This window comes from Drosophila nasuta, chromosome 3, assembly GCF_023558535.2.
Source record: "Drosophila nasuta strain 15112-1781.00 chromosome 3, ASM2355853v1, whole genome shotgun sequence".
NCBI classification, from domain to species: domain Eukaryota; kingdom Metazoa; phylum Arthropoda; class Insecta; order Diptera; family Drosophilidae; genus Drosophila; species Drosophila nasuta.
In genome coordinates, this window is record NC_083457.1 from 28,626,617 (window position 1) to 28,640,490 (window position 13,874).

Genomic DNA, 13,874 nt, shown 5'->3' on the forward strand with positions numbered 1-13,874 from the left:
ATACACACATACCTACGACTACAGCTTGGTTTTCCTTTCCTCTATCGAAAACAAAAACCAAATTATATTGTTAGTCTTTGAGTTTTGTTTATTTAGCGCAATGCTAAAATTTTATGTGTGCTCGCTGCTATTTTTGGCCCGTAGCTATGGCAAAAACCTTATGCCGAAATTAATTTGCATATGCGCCGGGGAGTTCTGGCAACGATTCCCATTGTTTTTTTCGCTATCATGCTCGCGCCAAAAACAATTTTCATTGGAACTTGCAACATTATTATTATTATTGCGATTCTTTGCACCTGCAATTGGAAATCTACGTGTATCCGAAAGATTGAGAAATTTCCGAATGAGCAAAAGTATTGCACATAAATTGGAAATTCACAACGAAAAACAAAAAAAAGAAGAAGGAAGCATACTCGCAATCAAAATGCTACTAGAATGGGAAAATTGAACGCTAAAAGAAATGAAAAAGTAATAAAGGTATCAGCAAAAAAACGAAGAAAAAAAAAACAACTAAAACAACAACAATGGAAAGAACAACAAAGCTGCACAAAGGTTGCTCTCTTGTCTTTATGATGGGATTTTCACGTGCAACAAGAAGCAGCAGAAAAGGCAACAACAAAACCCTTGTCACTGGCAGAAGCCCGGCACGCCCACACACAAATACAAGCACACACACACACATACACATACAAAAAGGACGCTTCGCCAGATGCCTCCTGTGCTCTGCCTTCACAGTGTCTGTCAATAAAAATGCCTTTGAGCTGCGGCATACACACACAAAAAAGTTTTTCATGACTTATTACGAAACTGAACATAACGAACCCGGGGATCCCGAACAACAACTCCGCCGCCCCTCTCCCCTCTCTCCCTTTGTCACCACATAATTAACAGCTGTAAAAGGAAAATATGGTATCAAATATATGCCCTCTCGATGCTTTTAAGCTGCTTCATTATGCAAAAAACCAAAGCCAAAAAAAAAAAAAAAGAATTCAGAGAAGAAAACAAAGCTCATTATAAGCTTTACGTATGCGTTACGCTTAATTACAGGATGAGAGTCCACAAGAGTAAACTACAGAGAAGGAGGAGGGGGAGGAGGAGCCAGCTATCTGTAACGTTAAGCTCCAATAATGTATTACATTCATCTTGAAGTTCTGTATCGGGCGCAGCTCAATCAATAAAGCAACAGCCCCCAGTCGAAAATGAAATAAGACGCCAGAGCAAGGGCATCGCAGGGCCATAAGCGTGGCTCCTCGGCCAGAAAACGTGCGGACATGCAAGGAATCTGGCTTACGGGCACAAGTGAATAAGAGCAAAAACGTTAACGCAAAACGAGCGGGAGAGAGCGAGAGAGAAAGAGAGAGGGAGCGAAAAGGCCGTAAACGTAGCCATGCTTTGGACCCACAGTCAAACCTTGCCGCAGGCTATTGAATGCTATACGGTATTTGGTATGTAAGTATTTGCACAGTTCCATCCCCCAACTCCACTCCCACTCCCACTCCTATCTCTAGCGACTGCTCCATTTTGCCATCACTAGCACCATCTCAATACCCCATTCCCATCTCTATTCTGACATCCCGGTGTTGTAAGTACGTCACCAGCTGGTCGCTGCTCTGCTTTTGGTATTGGTATGCGCGTGACTAACGGTGACCGGTGGCCCCGCTAATGCTGATAGATGATGGAGTTTGATGGATGTGTGTGTGTGTAATGTAGTTGAATATTTGTCACTCCAAAAGGCAACAGAAACTATTAACTTGAGGTGATACATGTGTGTACATAGCCAACTCAATGATAATCCCCCCGCCACTTGATGCACATTTGAAATCAGCAATTGTCATTGTTGCTCTCCTCCCCCCTCCTCCTCCGATGCAATACTTCCCCACTCTAAGCACCAGAGTTGAAAACGCGTGCTAAGCGCTTTATTTGTTTATCAAGCAATGCCACCCTTGGAGCTATTGATAAGCGCGTAAAATATTTAATCGCGTGGAGAAGCAAACAGAGAGCAACAACTACAACAACTAACAAAAATAATAATAATAATAATGACAATAACAACACCAACAACAATGTGCAAACACTCACCTGACTTTGACGCTGCTGCTAAACCACAAAACGGAACGACGACGACGGCGACGGCAACGACGGCGACGACAACGCTGATGATTGTCTTTCTCTGTATCTTTCTCTGTCTCGCACTTTAGCTCGCACACACTCACTCACTCTCTTTCTCGCTTGCTCGTTCGCACTCTCTGTCTCCACTCAGTGACTTTTTACTTCTTTCTTATGATGATGATTGTTGTTGCTGTGCTGTAGTTGTTGTTGTTGTTGCTGCTGCTATTGGCTAAAACCAAATTTAATTTGTTACTCTTGGGTTTGGTTGTTTTGGGTTTATCATCGGGGGCGAAAACGCAAACGAAAACGAAGGCGAAGGCAAAGGCGAAGGCGATGGCGAAGGTACAACCAAAGCGGTGGGCAAGGGTGAGGGCGCGTCGGGTACAACGACAACGACGACGAAGGCGAAGTTGAAGGCTCTTACGGCAAAATCAAAGCTTCAATTTTTGCTGCTGCTGTTGTTGTTGGTTGCTGCTGACGTTACGACGGCAATACTACTGCTGTTGCTGCTGCTACTGCTAGCCCGCGTTTATTCTCTATTTGTTTGTGTGCTTGACTTTGATGTTTAAACGAAATATTTTATGAGATTTGATTGAAATTGTGAATGTGCTATGTATTCACTCAAAAATATACCAAATACATACAGAAAGTGACTGGAAATATCAGTTGTTAAATTTAAGGCGACAGCTTATTTAACCGTTAGTTCGCGTTTGCAGTCCAATAAGAATTGTTGATTTATGTTTGCTTAATCAGCTAAACTTGTAAAGCTCAACAACTCATTCGCACGCATTTTGGCAATGTAATTGCTCAATTAATCGAATCTACATATACATATGTATATGCTTGTATATATACGTGTGTGCCTCTGTCTGTGTGAATTATTTGCGCTTAAATAAACATTTAATATTTTCTGCGTGTGTGCACAGCAATTTGTTAAGTCTGTGTACAGTAATACATATAAATATATACAAATAAATGTACATACTATATTGTACCTACAATTTGTACACCTACACACATACACGAGCACACACACAAGTACGTATGTATGTATGTATGATAGGTATGCTTCGTACGTTTCGTTTGTATTGTTTATTTGCACTTGTGCTTTGTGCTTTTGGGCCTGCTGCTCGTAGTAGACAGCAGTTTGCTCTCTGCGCTCTCTTCTCTTTGCTTGTCTGTGTGCCTGCTTGCACAACTCCCACACAGGCCTACAAAACTTGGATGTGCGTTTCCACAGTGCGGATTTTTGAGTGCGTGCACACGAGGGGTGCGTGTGTGTGTCTGACTGCCTCTGTTTGCGTGTGTGTTTGTTGTTTGCGCCTTTGCATGAAGTGCACCTGCTGTGATTGGCAGTTGACTTATTAAAATTGTCGCCTCCATTAGAAAGTGCAACAAGACGGACGGTTAATATCAATGACCCTGACCCAATTGAGAGCTGTATTTTGATAGCCAATATACCTTCCCAATTGGATTAAGATATTATTCCAATCAGTTGTATAACAGCCCGCAGTGTCGGTATGAGGTCGAGGTGTTAACAATCTTTTAATTTTAATTAATTTAGCAAAGTCAAACGCAATTAATTAATGAACGATTGCGCGGCATATTCATTAATTGAGTAATAGGGCCACAAACTTTCACAAACACACCCATACAAGCGAATGTAAGCAATGCTTATCGCAATCGCAATTGTGTAGATCAACTGATTACGAACAAACAAAAAAAAAAAACAACAAAAGGTAATATAATGAGTGGGGGTCGCACTTGTTCATCAAACTTTTCAAAAACCGGCATTTAAATCGCAAGCGTACACAAATTGCTCGGACTCCCACTCACTTCCCCTCCCTTAAACGATAATAACGTTCACACTGAGTCCAAAAGCCTTCGCCAAGACTAAGCGCATTTTCGACCACGAGCAACCAACGACGTCGACGTCTACGTCAACGGCGACAGCAGTGCAACACACTCTCTAGCCATGCCTAAGCGCGTTTATTGATTGTCCCCCCAAAAAAAAGTGAGGCAGCAGCAAACGAGTAGAAGCCCCAACAGGCGTCCCCAAAAACCTTGCCGACAACGCCGACGCCAACGACGACGTCGACAACAACGACAGCAGCCACCAAAAACAAGCAGGCAAGTGATAGGTAGATTTTTGTATGTATATTTTTTGTGGGAGCCTGTCGACTGCCGACTGCTGCCCACCGCCTGCCGTTTACTCCTCGTGCATATCGCGCCCTCGTTTTTTATTACGCGCACATTTTACATACACTTGCACAATCGAAATTTCTAATGAGAATTGTTGTAAGAGGCAAAAGGTTTACGACAACGACGCTGTCCGTTTGGTAATGGCCAGTAAACACTCTAGGTTTTTAATTAATTTTTTTGTGTGTAATTACTTTTTAATTTTTAAACGCACCGCAGTACGCATAATCCGATATGCGACAGAATATATCTACCACTGGCGACGGCACACGTTACTATAATACTGAAACTCGGATTCTTATTGGACTGATTCGATACTTTTGTCAGCCGGTCAACGTGACCGAAAATGCAAGTTTGGTACTTGCTATTTAATGTCAACATATACCAAAATATACCATTCCCATAATTGATGGCTCGGTAACACTTCTTTGAGTTTATGGGTATATACCAAAAATATAAAAAGGGCGCACTTTTCGAATATATTTTTCATTTTAAAACTAGATACTTTCTATAATTGGTCATTATAGCTTTTTAAAAATGTAGTGTGTAATGTTTATTGCAAAAAAAATAAAGCCATTCTTTTTCTAAATTCATTTTAAAACCAAATATAAACTTTTTAACACTCCTCTGATATATACCATTAAAACTATTTTAATTTTTTTTACTTTTAGTAACCAAAAGAAAAGAATAAAACGAGAACAGGTTTCAACTGAACTCAAAGGATAATTTTCCTAGATTTTTCGTACATACAAAAACAGCTACTAAGGCGTTACCATCTCACAGTAATGGAATTCATTTTGTGGTCATTAAATGAAGCCAGGTGGCAGCATTAGTCAATGCAATTGAATTTTGTTCAAATGAACTAGCTAGTTTTAAACAAGCATTGTTTAAAATAGACGTAAAAGACAAACAAAGCAAGCGTTAAATTATTTGTATTAATTTATTTATTTGTTGTCTCGCCTGTATCAATGTATAGGGTATATTTTGGTATAACTAACTGTTCAGAGTAAATTAGTAAATGTTGAACTTAAATCTGCGGTCACACTGCGTTCGCCACTTTCAGATTCATTCGGGTATGTGTATACGACGCGTGTGTGTGTGTGTGAGTGTGTATGCACACAGTTTAATTTATAGTGATTTTGTGAGGAAATTTAATCAGGTTATCAAAGTAATCGTTTTTCTAAACGGTTTGTGAGCAAGCAGGCGTCGGCTTATTCAGAATATACAGGTATTTCAGAACATGGCGTCCAACTAGATTCCAAAACACTTTCACTTACCCTCAGCTGCTTTAATCGGACTCATCGCGGGCGAAGAGAAAAGCAAAAGTGTCTTTGGTGTACCAGAAAAAAAAACACAAATACGTAAAGCACCAATGTGTCAATGAGTGTTCGTGTTTTGTTTTGTGACCACATAACTGTGATTCACCTCAATTAACAGTAAAAATATAACGGTAGATAAAGATTAAATCGCCACCTTAAAAGAAAGAAACATTCATAGTACAAGAATAACAGCGAGCTCAACGTCTAATCACGGCGTTAGCAACGGAATAGAGCTAATTATTACGCCCACGCAAGGCGAGGCGAGGCCAAAGACGATTCGATCATCGAGACGAGACGGCATTAAGTCTGTCTGCGTAACAAACAATATAGCATGGGCAACGACGACAATCGTCGGCGGAAGACACCTTGCGGCTGTTGCATGTCTGTGTTCAAGTGGATACCCGTGCTCTTCATCTTCGCCGTGATCGGCTGGTCCTACTACGCCTATGTGGTGGAGCTATGTGTTCGTGAGTACTTCTTGGTGTTCCTACAAAATTCGATTACTAATAATTACCATCGTTCTTTGCATTGCAGTAAACACGGAAAATCGGGTTGCCATGATATTCATGCTGTTCTTTTATCATATCACACTGATACTATTCCTCTGGTCGTATTGGAAAACCATTTCAACATCAGTAGGCCGCGTGCCGGATCATGTAAGTGCACCGGGCATTCACGCTGAATCACTTTACGGTTTTTTTGTTCTAGATAAGCAAAGCGATAACATTCGAGCGTTCGCAATTATAGTTTCCACAATTCACCTTAATTCTAAAATTCATATCGCTGTGACACTAACCAGATGTTTTGTTATAATTAGTTAAATTTGAAATTTACAATTTCTATTTGTATATTTTCAGTGGCGCATACCAGATGAGGAGGTCAATCATTTGTTCCGTGCCGACAATCCAGAGACACAAAAACGTATTTTAAATAATTTTGCGCGTAATTTACCGGTTACAAATCGGTGAGTGTTATAAACACTGGCTCTTCCTTATCACTCAATTAATTATTGTCAATCTCTTCTATGTTTTCAGCACAATGAATGGCTCGGTGCGTTTTTGTGATAAGTGCAAGATCATCAAACCGGATCGGTCGCATCATTGCAGCGTCTGCAGTTGCTGTGTCCTCAAAATGGATCATCATTGTCCCTGGGTGAACAATTGCGTTAACTTTTTCAATTACAAATTCTTTGTATTGTTTCTGGGCTACGCATTGATCTACTGTTTGTACGTTGCATTCACCACGCTGCACGATTTCATTCAATTCTGGCAGGTAAGTTTTCTTTTCACCCTTTTTACGCACTCATTTACTTCCTGCATGATGTCTTAAACATTATATATATAAATAATCCTTGTACATACGATATACAATACATATATGCGTCTTATGCAATAATTTATAAAGACCGAAAACCAATTATCGGAACAGGGACAACTCAATGGCAGCGGCATGGGTCGCTTTCACATCCTATTCCTATTCTTCATCTCGATTATGTTTGCCATTAGTTTGGTGAGCCTCTTCGGCTATCACATCTACTTGGTGCTCGTCAATCGCACCACTTTGGGTGAGTAAACAGCTTAATACTAATAAATAACATTTTTTAATATCATATTTTCCTTCACCCATACACAGAATCGTTTAGAGCGCCCGTCTTTCGCATTGGCGGACCGGATAAGAATGGGTATAATCTGGGACGTTATGCAAACTTTTGTGAGGTGTTTGGCGACGACTGGCAGTATTGGTTTCTGCCCATCTTTACCAGGTATGTATTTCGATGCTAGATTCGCATCCATTTCACTTCATTCGTTCATTGCATTTACTACTAATTTCTACTGCACTCTAAAGAACCAAAAAAGAAACCAAAGAAGTTCCAACCTTCTCTTTAGTTGTTGTTATTTGTGTGTGTTTTGTTGTTCATTATTTTTTTTTTTGTTACTTTTTATTCGCTTTCTTCGACTACTTTTACCTTACAATTTGGCAAATTAAAGGCATGTTTCAATATAAGTTATAAGAGACACCCTTTCTTTCACATTTGTTTTGACTCTCTGAATGTATTGTGCACCTTAATCTAACCAAGAACACGAAATTAGTTTAAATTGATTGTTTTTAGTAGTTTAAGTCAATAATGTGTTATTGTTAAAAGAAGAAGACCCCTGCAGGGATTGTTGAAAGCAAATGCTGTAAATCTCTCTCTCGCTCTCTTTGTTTGTAATTTAGTTGTAAGCAATAACCAAACTCGTTACTAAAATTGGCCTAATATTAGCATTGAGTGCAAATAACGAATAATGAACAATGTCGATCTTGCCATAATTTATAATTTGTTTATCATTTGTGTAAGCTCAAAGAGTCTCTGCAGTGTCTCAGTCAGACAGTTGTCTATATACTACATACTTTACATAGTCGTTGTAAGCGTGTCACTGCAGAGCTGTAACTAATCATGAATAACCAAAATGCTTACTCAAATCACAACATTAAGAACAACAACAAACCAACTTTCTTAAACTGTATAAAGTGCAAATTATAGTAAATCTAACAAACAAAAACAAACCAAACCAACAAAAAAAATGCAATTTCCCACAAACAACAACAACAAAAAACCGTCTCGTTTTCTGTTTACAATTTCTGTTAACGAATACCTTAAACCTTCTGCTTATTCACAAATCCAAAACAAAACCACATCGAATTAACCCTGATTAGTAAGGGTGATGGATTGAGCTATCCGACGGCCACAGAGCAGACGGGCAACCAGAGTTACGATGCGATGGGCCACACCAATCACAGCACCGCCAACAGGTTAGATGTCCAACCGACAGATAAGTTGATTGACGCAATTCCCCTCAATAATCATCAACCTCATCTGGAGCTAGACAACGGCCAGCGCATCCCGTCTAGTCAAGTCATTGTCAATATTGAGCAAAGAGTTGCCGAAGCATCCGCGGCTGCAGCAGCAACAGCAGCAGACTCATGCAACGTAGTCATTGATTTAATCGGTGATCAGACGGCTGCCAAGGATGCTGCGGTTCTAAATGGTGGCCATCCATTGTCTGCCAATGGCACTGCCGATAAAATTGTATAAAGAAGAGCATGCATTTAATTTTTTGTTGTATAGAGCCAGAATCAAGAGATGTATCCATTGAGTATGGTAGCTGCTGCCAGTCGAATGAAGTGTTTTGTAAATGTGTATTTAATCTATATTCGTAAGTTTTAAAACAGCGATTTGCGATCATCTGTATCTGTATCTGTAATATGTAAACCTCTAATACCTGCTACAGCTACTTGCCGAGTTCTCAGAATCCTCCTCATTTCCCCCCTCCACAAACGGCGTGTGAGAAAGCACTTGAAAATTGTCCCTCAAATACACTATGTTTTATACATACATCAGTTATAAAGAGACTATCAATATACCATATTAACATATATATTTATTTAAGAACTCATAATGTAAGCTAAATAATTGTTTTTTTCTATTAAATGTACGTATTAAAATTGCCAGACAGGCACAGGACACGATTAATTGATTGATCATTTTTGGCAATATTAAGTAGTAGCATTTAATTGGAAACTTGTTGAATCTTGTGAGCACATACATACATACAACTAGTAATTTATATTTATAATAATAATCATTCGATGAGCAAATTTTTTAAACATCTCTTAGCAATCATTTCAAATGCTTAAGACTTGCTGTAATACAAACAAACAAAACAAAAATGATCCAGAACACAATCAACACACACAGCCCATGATAGATACGAATTTTGAAACGGTGGCATTATTGATGCTTTTATTTAATCTATAACTTTAAATTACATACTCGTAGTTAGTTGTTTACATTTTGCAAGTTTTGTTTATTTTCTTTAGACTTATGGCCTTTGCTTTTTTGATATGACAATATTTTGTACACTTGAAATGAAATCGATAATGTTGAAGACGAAAATACATATAAACTATTATATATATAAAATGCTCAGGTTTGTTTTTAATTTGCCAATCTGAAAACGTAATCGCAGTTTCTTCAGTCTTTGCTTCTTGCACTGCATCAACATCATATCACACAACAAGTCCAGCACAGTTAGAAAAACAAAACACACACATCAATTTTCCATTTCCATTAATCCATGCTGAAATCTCTTTAACTATCCCGTCTCAATGTTGTCTATTCTGTATTTCTGTACTGTATTATTTATGAATCTTGTTCCCGATGCAATGCAATCTCTTAGCTTTGGCGATGGTATTAGTTATCCGATTCGACATCTAGAGGAAGATACCGAATCCCTACTGGGATATCACAGCGATACACGCATCGAACTGGAAGAGGACTTTCTGACAGAGGGACGCTTTCAGGACTCCATCATTCCATAGCTAATCATGACCAGCGATAATGTGGCCACATATTACATTTAGAGAACGTGAATGAGATCAATCTTTGGCTTAGAATGAACAAACTTCAATGTAAATACGGACAGCAGAAATTTAAAAGTGGCGTATGTGTGTCTCTAGTTTACTAGATATTTACTTAGTCATATAATATACATATTTTGTACTAGTTGATATATATATATATATTAAGTTAAAACTGTATGATATAAGCGCACCATAGTTATCAAATTCTTTGTGTCTTATGTTGACAGTGCAAGTGACTTGACTGAATAACACGCCTATTACTCGTATATATGTAACACAAAATGCCAATAGCTGCTTATCTGCCTATGTATATCAATCGCTGCTAACCACCAGAGATGCAACCAAATCATTCCACAATGCGAGTATTGTATTAAACGATAGAGTAGGAGAAAATTCCAAAAAAAAACATAATTGTATAGATGCATAAGTCAAAATGTTATTAGAGCGTTATGAACAAATTCAAAAAGGGGGACATGGACGATAGATACAGCTAGAGTTACGCAAAACAAAAAAAGAAAAGAAATCACTGCAATGTCATCAATCTGTAGGTCTATATATTAAGTGTGTTAGGGGCGAGTACAATATAGTTAACAATATATAGTAAAAATCAATAAATTGAAAACTGTAAAACTAAGTTGGCTCAATCGAATCGACTCAAATCCTCATTATTAGCCACTCTCGACTTCGCCTCAGTTGCCACACCAAGTGTGCTGGACACTACTTCAAAATCTGCCTCCTCTGCAGATGGCGGAGCTGCTTGTGCGGCGCGGCCGTTGAATGGATTTGCATGCAATGGAACTGGCTTTGGAGCGGGCTTGGGAGAGGGTGTTGGAGCTGGAGCTGGCGTAGCTTCTATTGCTTCCATCGCCTCGCTATCAGGCTTCTCTTCGAGTTTGCGCTTCTTTTTCTTGCTCACCAGCACATCACGCCGCATGGTTACGCCAGTATCCTCGCTGCGTGGTAGCAGATCACTCAAGTCGGTCTCAATATCTGCATGCTGGGGCTGCAACTTCTCTTGCAACGCGGCGAGCGCAATGAGCAACGCCTCCTCCGTGCGTATTGTTCGTGATCCCTGTTTGGGCAGCACATTCACATAGTGATCGAAGAGCATTTCCGGATCATCGACCGTAAGCTTCTCGTCGTTGGCCAGCGCCTCCTCCAGGCCCTGCAGACCGCCGAAGACAATTAGCATATGATTGAATTCATACGATTTGCTGGGAACTTCATGGACGCTGGTGCCGCGATCAGATGTGCCGACGGTCACATCATAACCACCATCGTAGGGTGATTTTGTGAATATCTCCGACAACGAGTGTGCAATGCGCACCTGATAGCCCCAGTAGACGCCAGTTTCACGACGTGGCTCATCCGGACTGACCAAAGTACCACGCTGCTTCCTCGTTGTCTCTGCAAACGAAATGGAACTTAATTTGACTGTCTCTTGAAAAGCATGCAAAGCTAACCGCTTGGTGGATCCATTTTAACCGTTACACGTACACCAGCTTCCAGGGCCTTATCGATGAGCACATCGTTCAACAAGCCTACATTGGCATAGCTGTGACCATCCTTGGCTTGCTTGTCGCAGACAACGCCCTCGCGATAACGAAACTTGCTCTGTTGCCGCAGATGATGTGGCGTATCCAATGGATTTAGCAAACCAGAGTACTTCAGATCCTTATGCAGCGGAAAGAAATACTTGCGCAGATACTGTGGACACTCCAGATATTGCAGAATACGCGCCAATTGCAGTGAACTACTTCGAACCGTTGCCGAAGCATTGCCTTGGGCATCGTCCTGTTCGTAGCTACGTTTCGTTTCACGCGCTGTGGCAACACCCACGTCGTCGAATACAATCACCTCGTTGACACGGAAAATACAAGCAGCTCGAGCTATTTGACCAGCAACATAGGCACGCAACTCGGCGGATTGTGCATTCTCCAGTATAGAGCCCGGCACTGCAATGCTTACTGTAGACGGGTTTGGTTTTACTGATTTGGCTGCTTCGGTGGCATCTTTGGCAGCCGCTTCCTCATCCTGCACGCGCTGCAAATCCTTAAGAGCTTTGTCCTGCTTGCGTTGTCGTTTGAGTGCCTTTCGCTCCTCGTTAATCTTTTTCCACGACTTATGAGGCTCCGTGGGCTTTGTGTTTCTGCTGGCGGCTGTTATTGCTGACATTGTGCTGTGTTTATGTCAATATATAGCTCAACAGGTTGATGATAACATTAAAAACAACTGCAAGTTGCAAAAACAACAGCAGCCGCACGTGTAGTGAGCCAAGTGTGACCGTTAATCGATACCATCACTGCTTTTTTTAACATACCGAAATAAGTTTATATATCCAGGGCTACAACATAACAAACAAAAATAATTAAGTGATGTTAAAATACAAAATACCTAATAAGGTAATAATTATAGAAAATCTATATTAAATAGTATTTATATTCTGATCTAAGTCATCCTATCGCTTAAAATCAAAACACATTATAGGTAATTTTTAAGATGCCAGTATTATTCCGATATCTATCGAAATCGGAATGTAACATCGAAAATGTGACATCGCTGAAACAAACCGGCAAGGAAACAGACATTTGGGCTTTCCCTGTGAAGGCCACCACATCGTTTAAGTTTCCCTTATTTATTTAAAAAAAATGAGTCGCAACGTTCTGGCGCCGCCAACTCAACGGATGAGCCACAATCGCAACTACCGTGTTAACGTTGTGCACGACGATTTCGGTGGCAGCAAATGGAATTCCAAAAACCAGAGCTCAACTTCCAAGGGATATGAGGAACAGGATCTCTATGGAGATGATGACTACGAGGACGACGGCACCGAGTGCAACATTGAAGAACAGCCCGACGGCAGCTTCAAACTGGCATTGCATGTGCCCAAGTGAGTTCTATCTTGCCTTAATATTCGTATGCATTATAATTAAATTGGACACACTTCGACAGATCGTTTTATGGTGGTTTAATTGGCTTCAAGGGCTCAACAAAGCGTCGCATTGAAACCGAGAGCAAAACTACCATCCACGTGCCACGTCAAACGGATGCCTCTAACGATTTAATCATCAGGTCTAATGAACGCAGCAATGTGTGCTCCGCTCTGCGAAAAGTTCGTCTTCTATTGGATTCCCTACGCAAACGAATGCGGCCAACTCATTTCCTGGCCGTACCATTAAACTCTGGTCAAGTAAAAGATCGCTTCATGGAGCTGAAACAAAAGATATTAGATGCCCAACTACCTGGCATAGATTCGGAGCTATTCATATCGGAACGTTGCATTCATTTAACTCTGGGCGTCTATGTGCTCTTGGATGATGCGGAGCGTAAGAACGCTGTCAATGAGCTGCAAACCTGTCGCCAATGGTTGGCTGACTTGACCACACCATTTGAACTAAAAGTCAAGGGTCTTGAAATCATGAACGATGATCCTAGCTCAGTACGAGTGCTCTACGCCTGTGTAGAGTCACCACAGCTTCAACAATTCGCCGATAAGTGTCTTAAGCATTTCCGAACAACCGGATTCTGTGCCACGGATAACAATACGCGTGATAACATCAAGCTCCACATGACGGTGTTGAATAGCCGCTATCGTGAGGAAAATAACAGCTCCTTCGATGGCCGCGAGATACTCAAACGCTTTAGCGACTTTGATTTCGGCACTGCACAATGCAACGAGGTTCATTTGTGTGTGCTCAAGTCATCCAGGGAGGTCGAGGACTTCTACAAGATAACGGGCAGTCTGAAATTCTAACGATCTAAACGAAATAAATCCAACATCAAATGTTACACACATACACGATTGAATTCAGTTTATTTTGTTTAAATTGTCTTGTTATTATT

General features: G+C 40.4%; 4 protein-coding genes across 13 annotated transcripts in view; 2 read left to right on the forward strand and 2 right to left on the reverse strand.

The window, feature by feature from the left end:
* LOC132793708 (cAMP-dependent protein kinase type II regulatory subunit) overlaps positions 1–4,614 on the reverse strand; it is a 41,551-nt gene extending 36,937 nt beyond the window's left edge. For 3 of the 4 annotated variants that reach the window (XM_060803760.1, XM_060803758.1, XM_060803761.1), the window contains exons 1-2: positions 4,503–4,614; positions 2,080–2,338 (exon numbers count right to left, since the gene is read on the reverse strand). The gene's annotated coding sequence lies outside the window, so the exon portion shown is untranslated. Of the gene's footprint in view, positions 1–2,079; positions 2,339–4,373 lie in introns of all 4 variants that reach the window. The other variant, XM_060803759.1, reaches the window with a different exon arrangement.
* Positions 4,615–5,270: 656 nt separating this feature from the next.
* LOC132792583 (palmitoyltransferase ZDHHC20-B) lies at positions 5,271–10,465 on the forward strand. Of its 7 annotated transcripts, none has more exons than XM_060802010.1 (8): positions 5,272–6,094; positions 6,162–6,283; positions 6,485–6,591; positions 6,662–6,899; positions 7,032–7,191; positions 7,260–7,389; positions 8,325–8,420; positions 9,848–10,465. In XM_060802010.1, exons 1-8 carry the CDS (start codon positions 5,959–5,961, stop codon positions 9,987–9,989), a joined length of 1,131 nt encoding a protein of 376 aa, XP_060657993.1. In that variant the 5' UTR covers positions 5,272–5,958; the 3' UTR covers positions 9,990–10,465. The 7 variants fall into 7 exon arrangements, 6 of the variants coding, with proteins under 6 accessions (XP_060657994.1, XP_060657993.1, XP_060657996.1 ...); XR_009633026.1 differs by lacking the exon at positions 9,848–10,465 and adding an exon at positions 8,900–9,040 and having other exon boundaries at positions 5,276–6,094; positions 8,325–8,824; XM_060802012.1 differs by lacking the exon at positions 9,848–10,465 and adding an exon at positions 8,495–8,665 and having other exon boundaries at positions 5,276–6,094.
* Positions 10,466–10,585: 120 nt separating this feature from the next.
* On the reverse strand, positions 10,586–12,328 carry LOC132792582 (putative methyltransferase C9orf114). Its single transcript, XM_060802006.1, has 2 exons — positions 11,495–12,328; positions 10,586–11,438 (listed from the first exon to the last, which is right to left on the reverse strand). The coding sequence occupies exons 1-2, from the start codon at positions 12,204–12,206 to the stop codon at positions 10,672–10,674; spliced, it is 1,479 nt and encodes a 492-aa protein (XP_060657989.1). The 5' UTR covers positions 12,207–12,328; the 3' UTR covers positions 10,586–10,671.
* A 241-nt stretch (positions 12,329–12,569) lies between these two features.
* Positions 12,570–13,831, forward strand: LOC132792584 (activating signal cointegrator 1 complex subunit 1). The gene is made up of 2 exons (XM_060802014.1): positions 12,570–12,921; positions 12,984–13,831. The coding sequence occupies exons 1-2, from the start codon at positions 12,680–12,682 to the stop codon at positions 13,783–13,785; spliced, it is 1,044 nt and encodes a 347-aa protein (XP_060657997.1). The 5' UTR covers positions 12,570–12,679; the 3' UTR covers positions 13,786–13,831.
* The last annotated feature ends 43 nt before the right edge of the window (positions 13,832–13,874 follow it).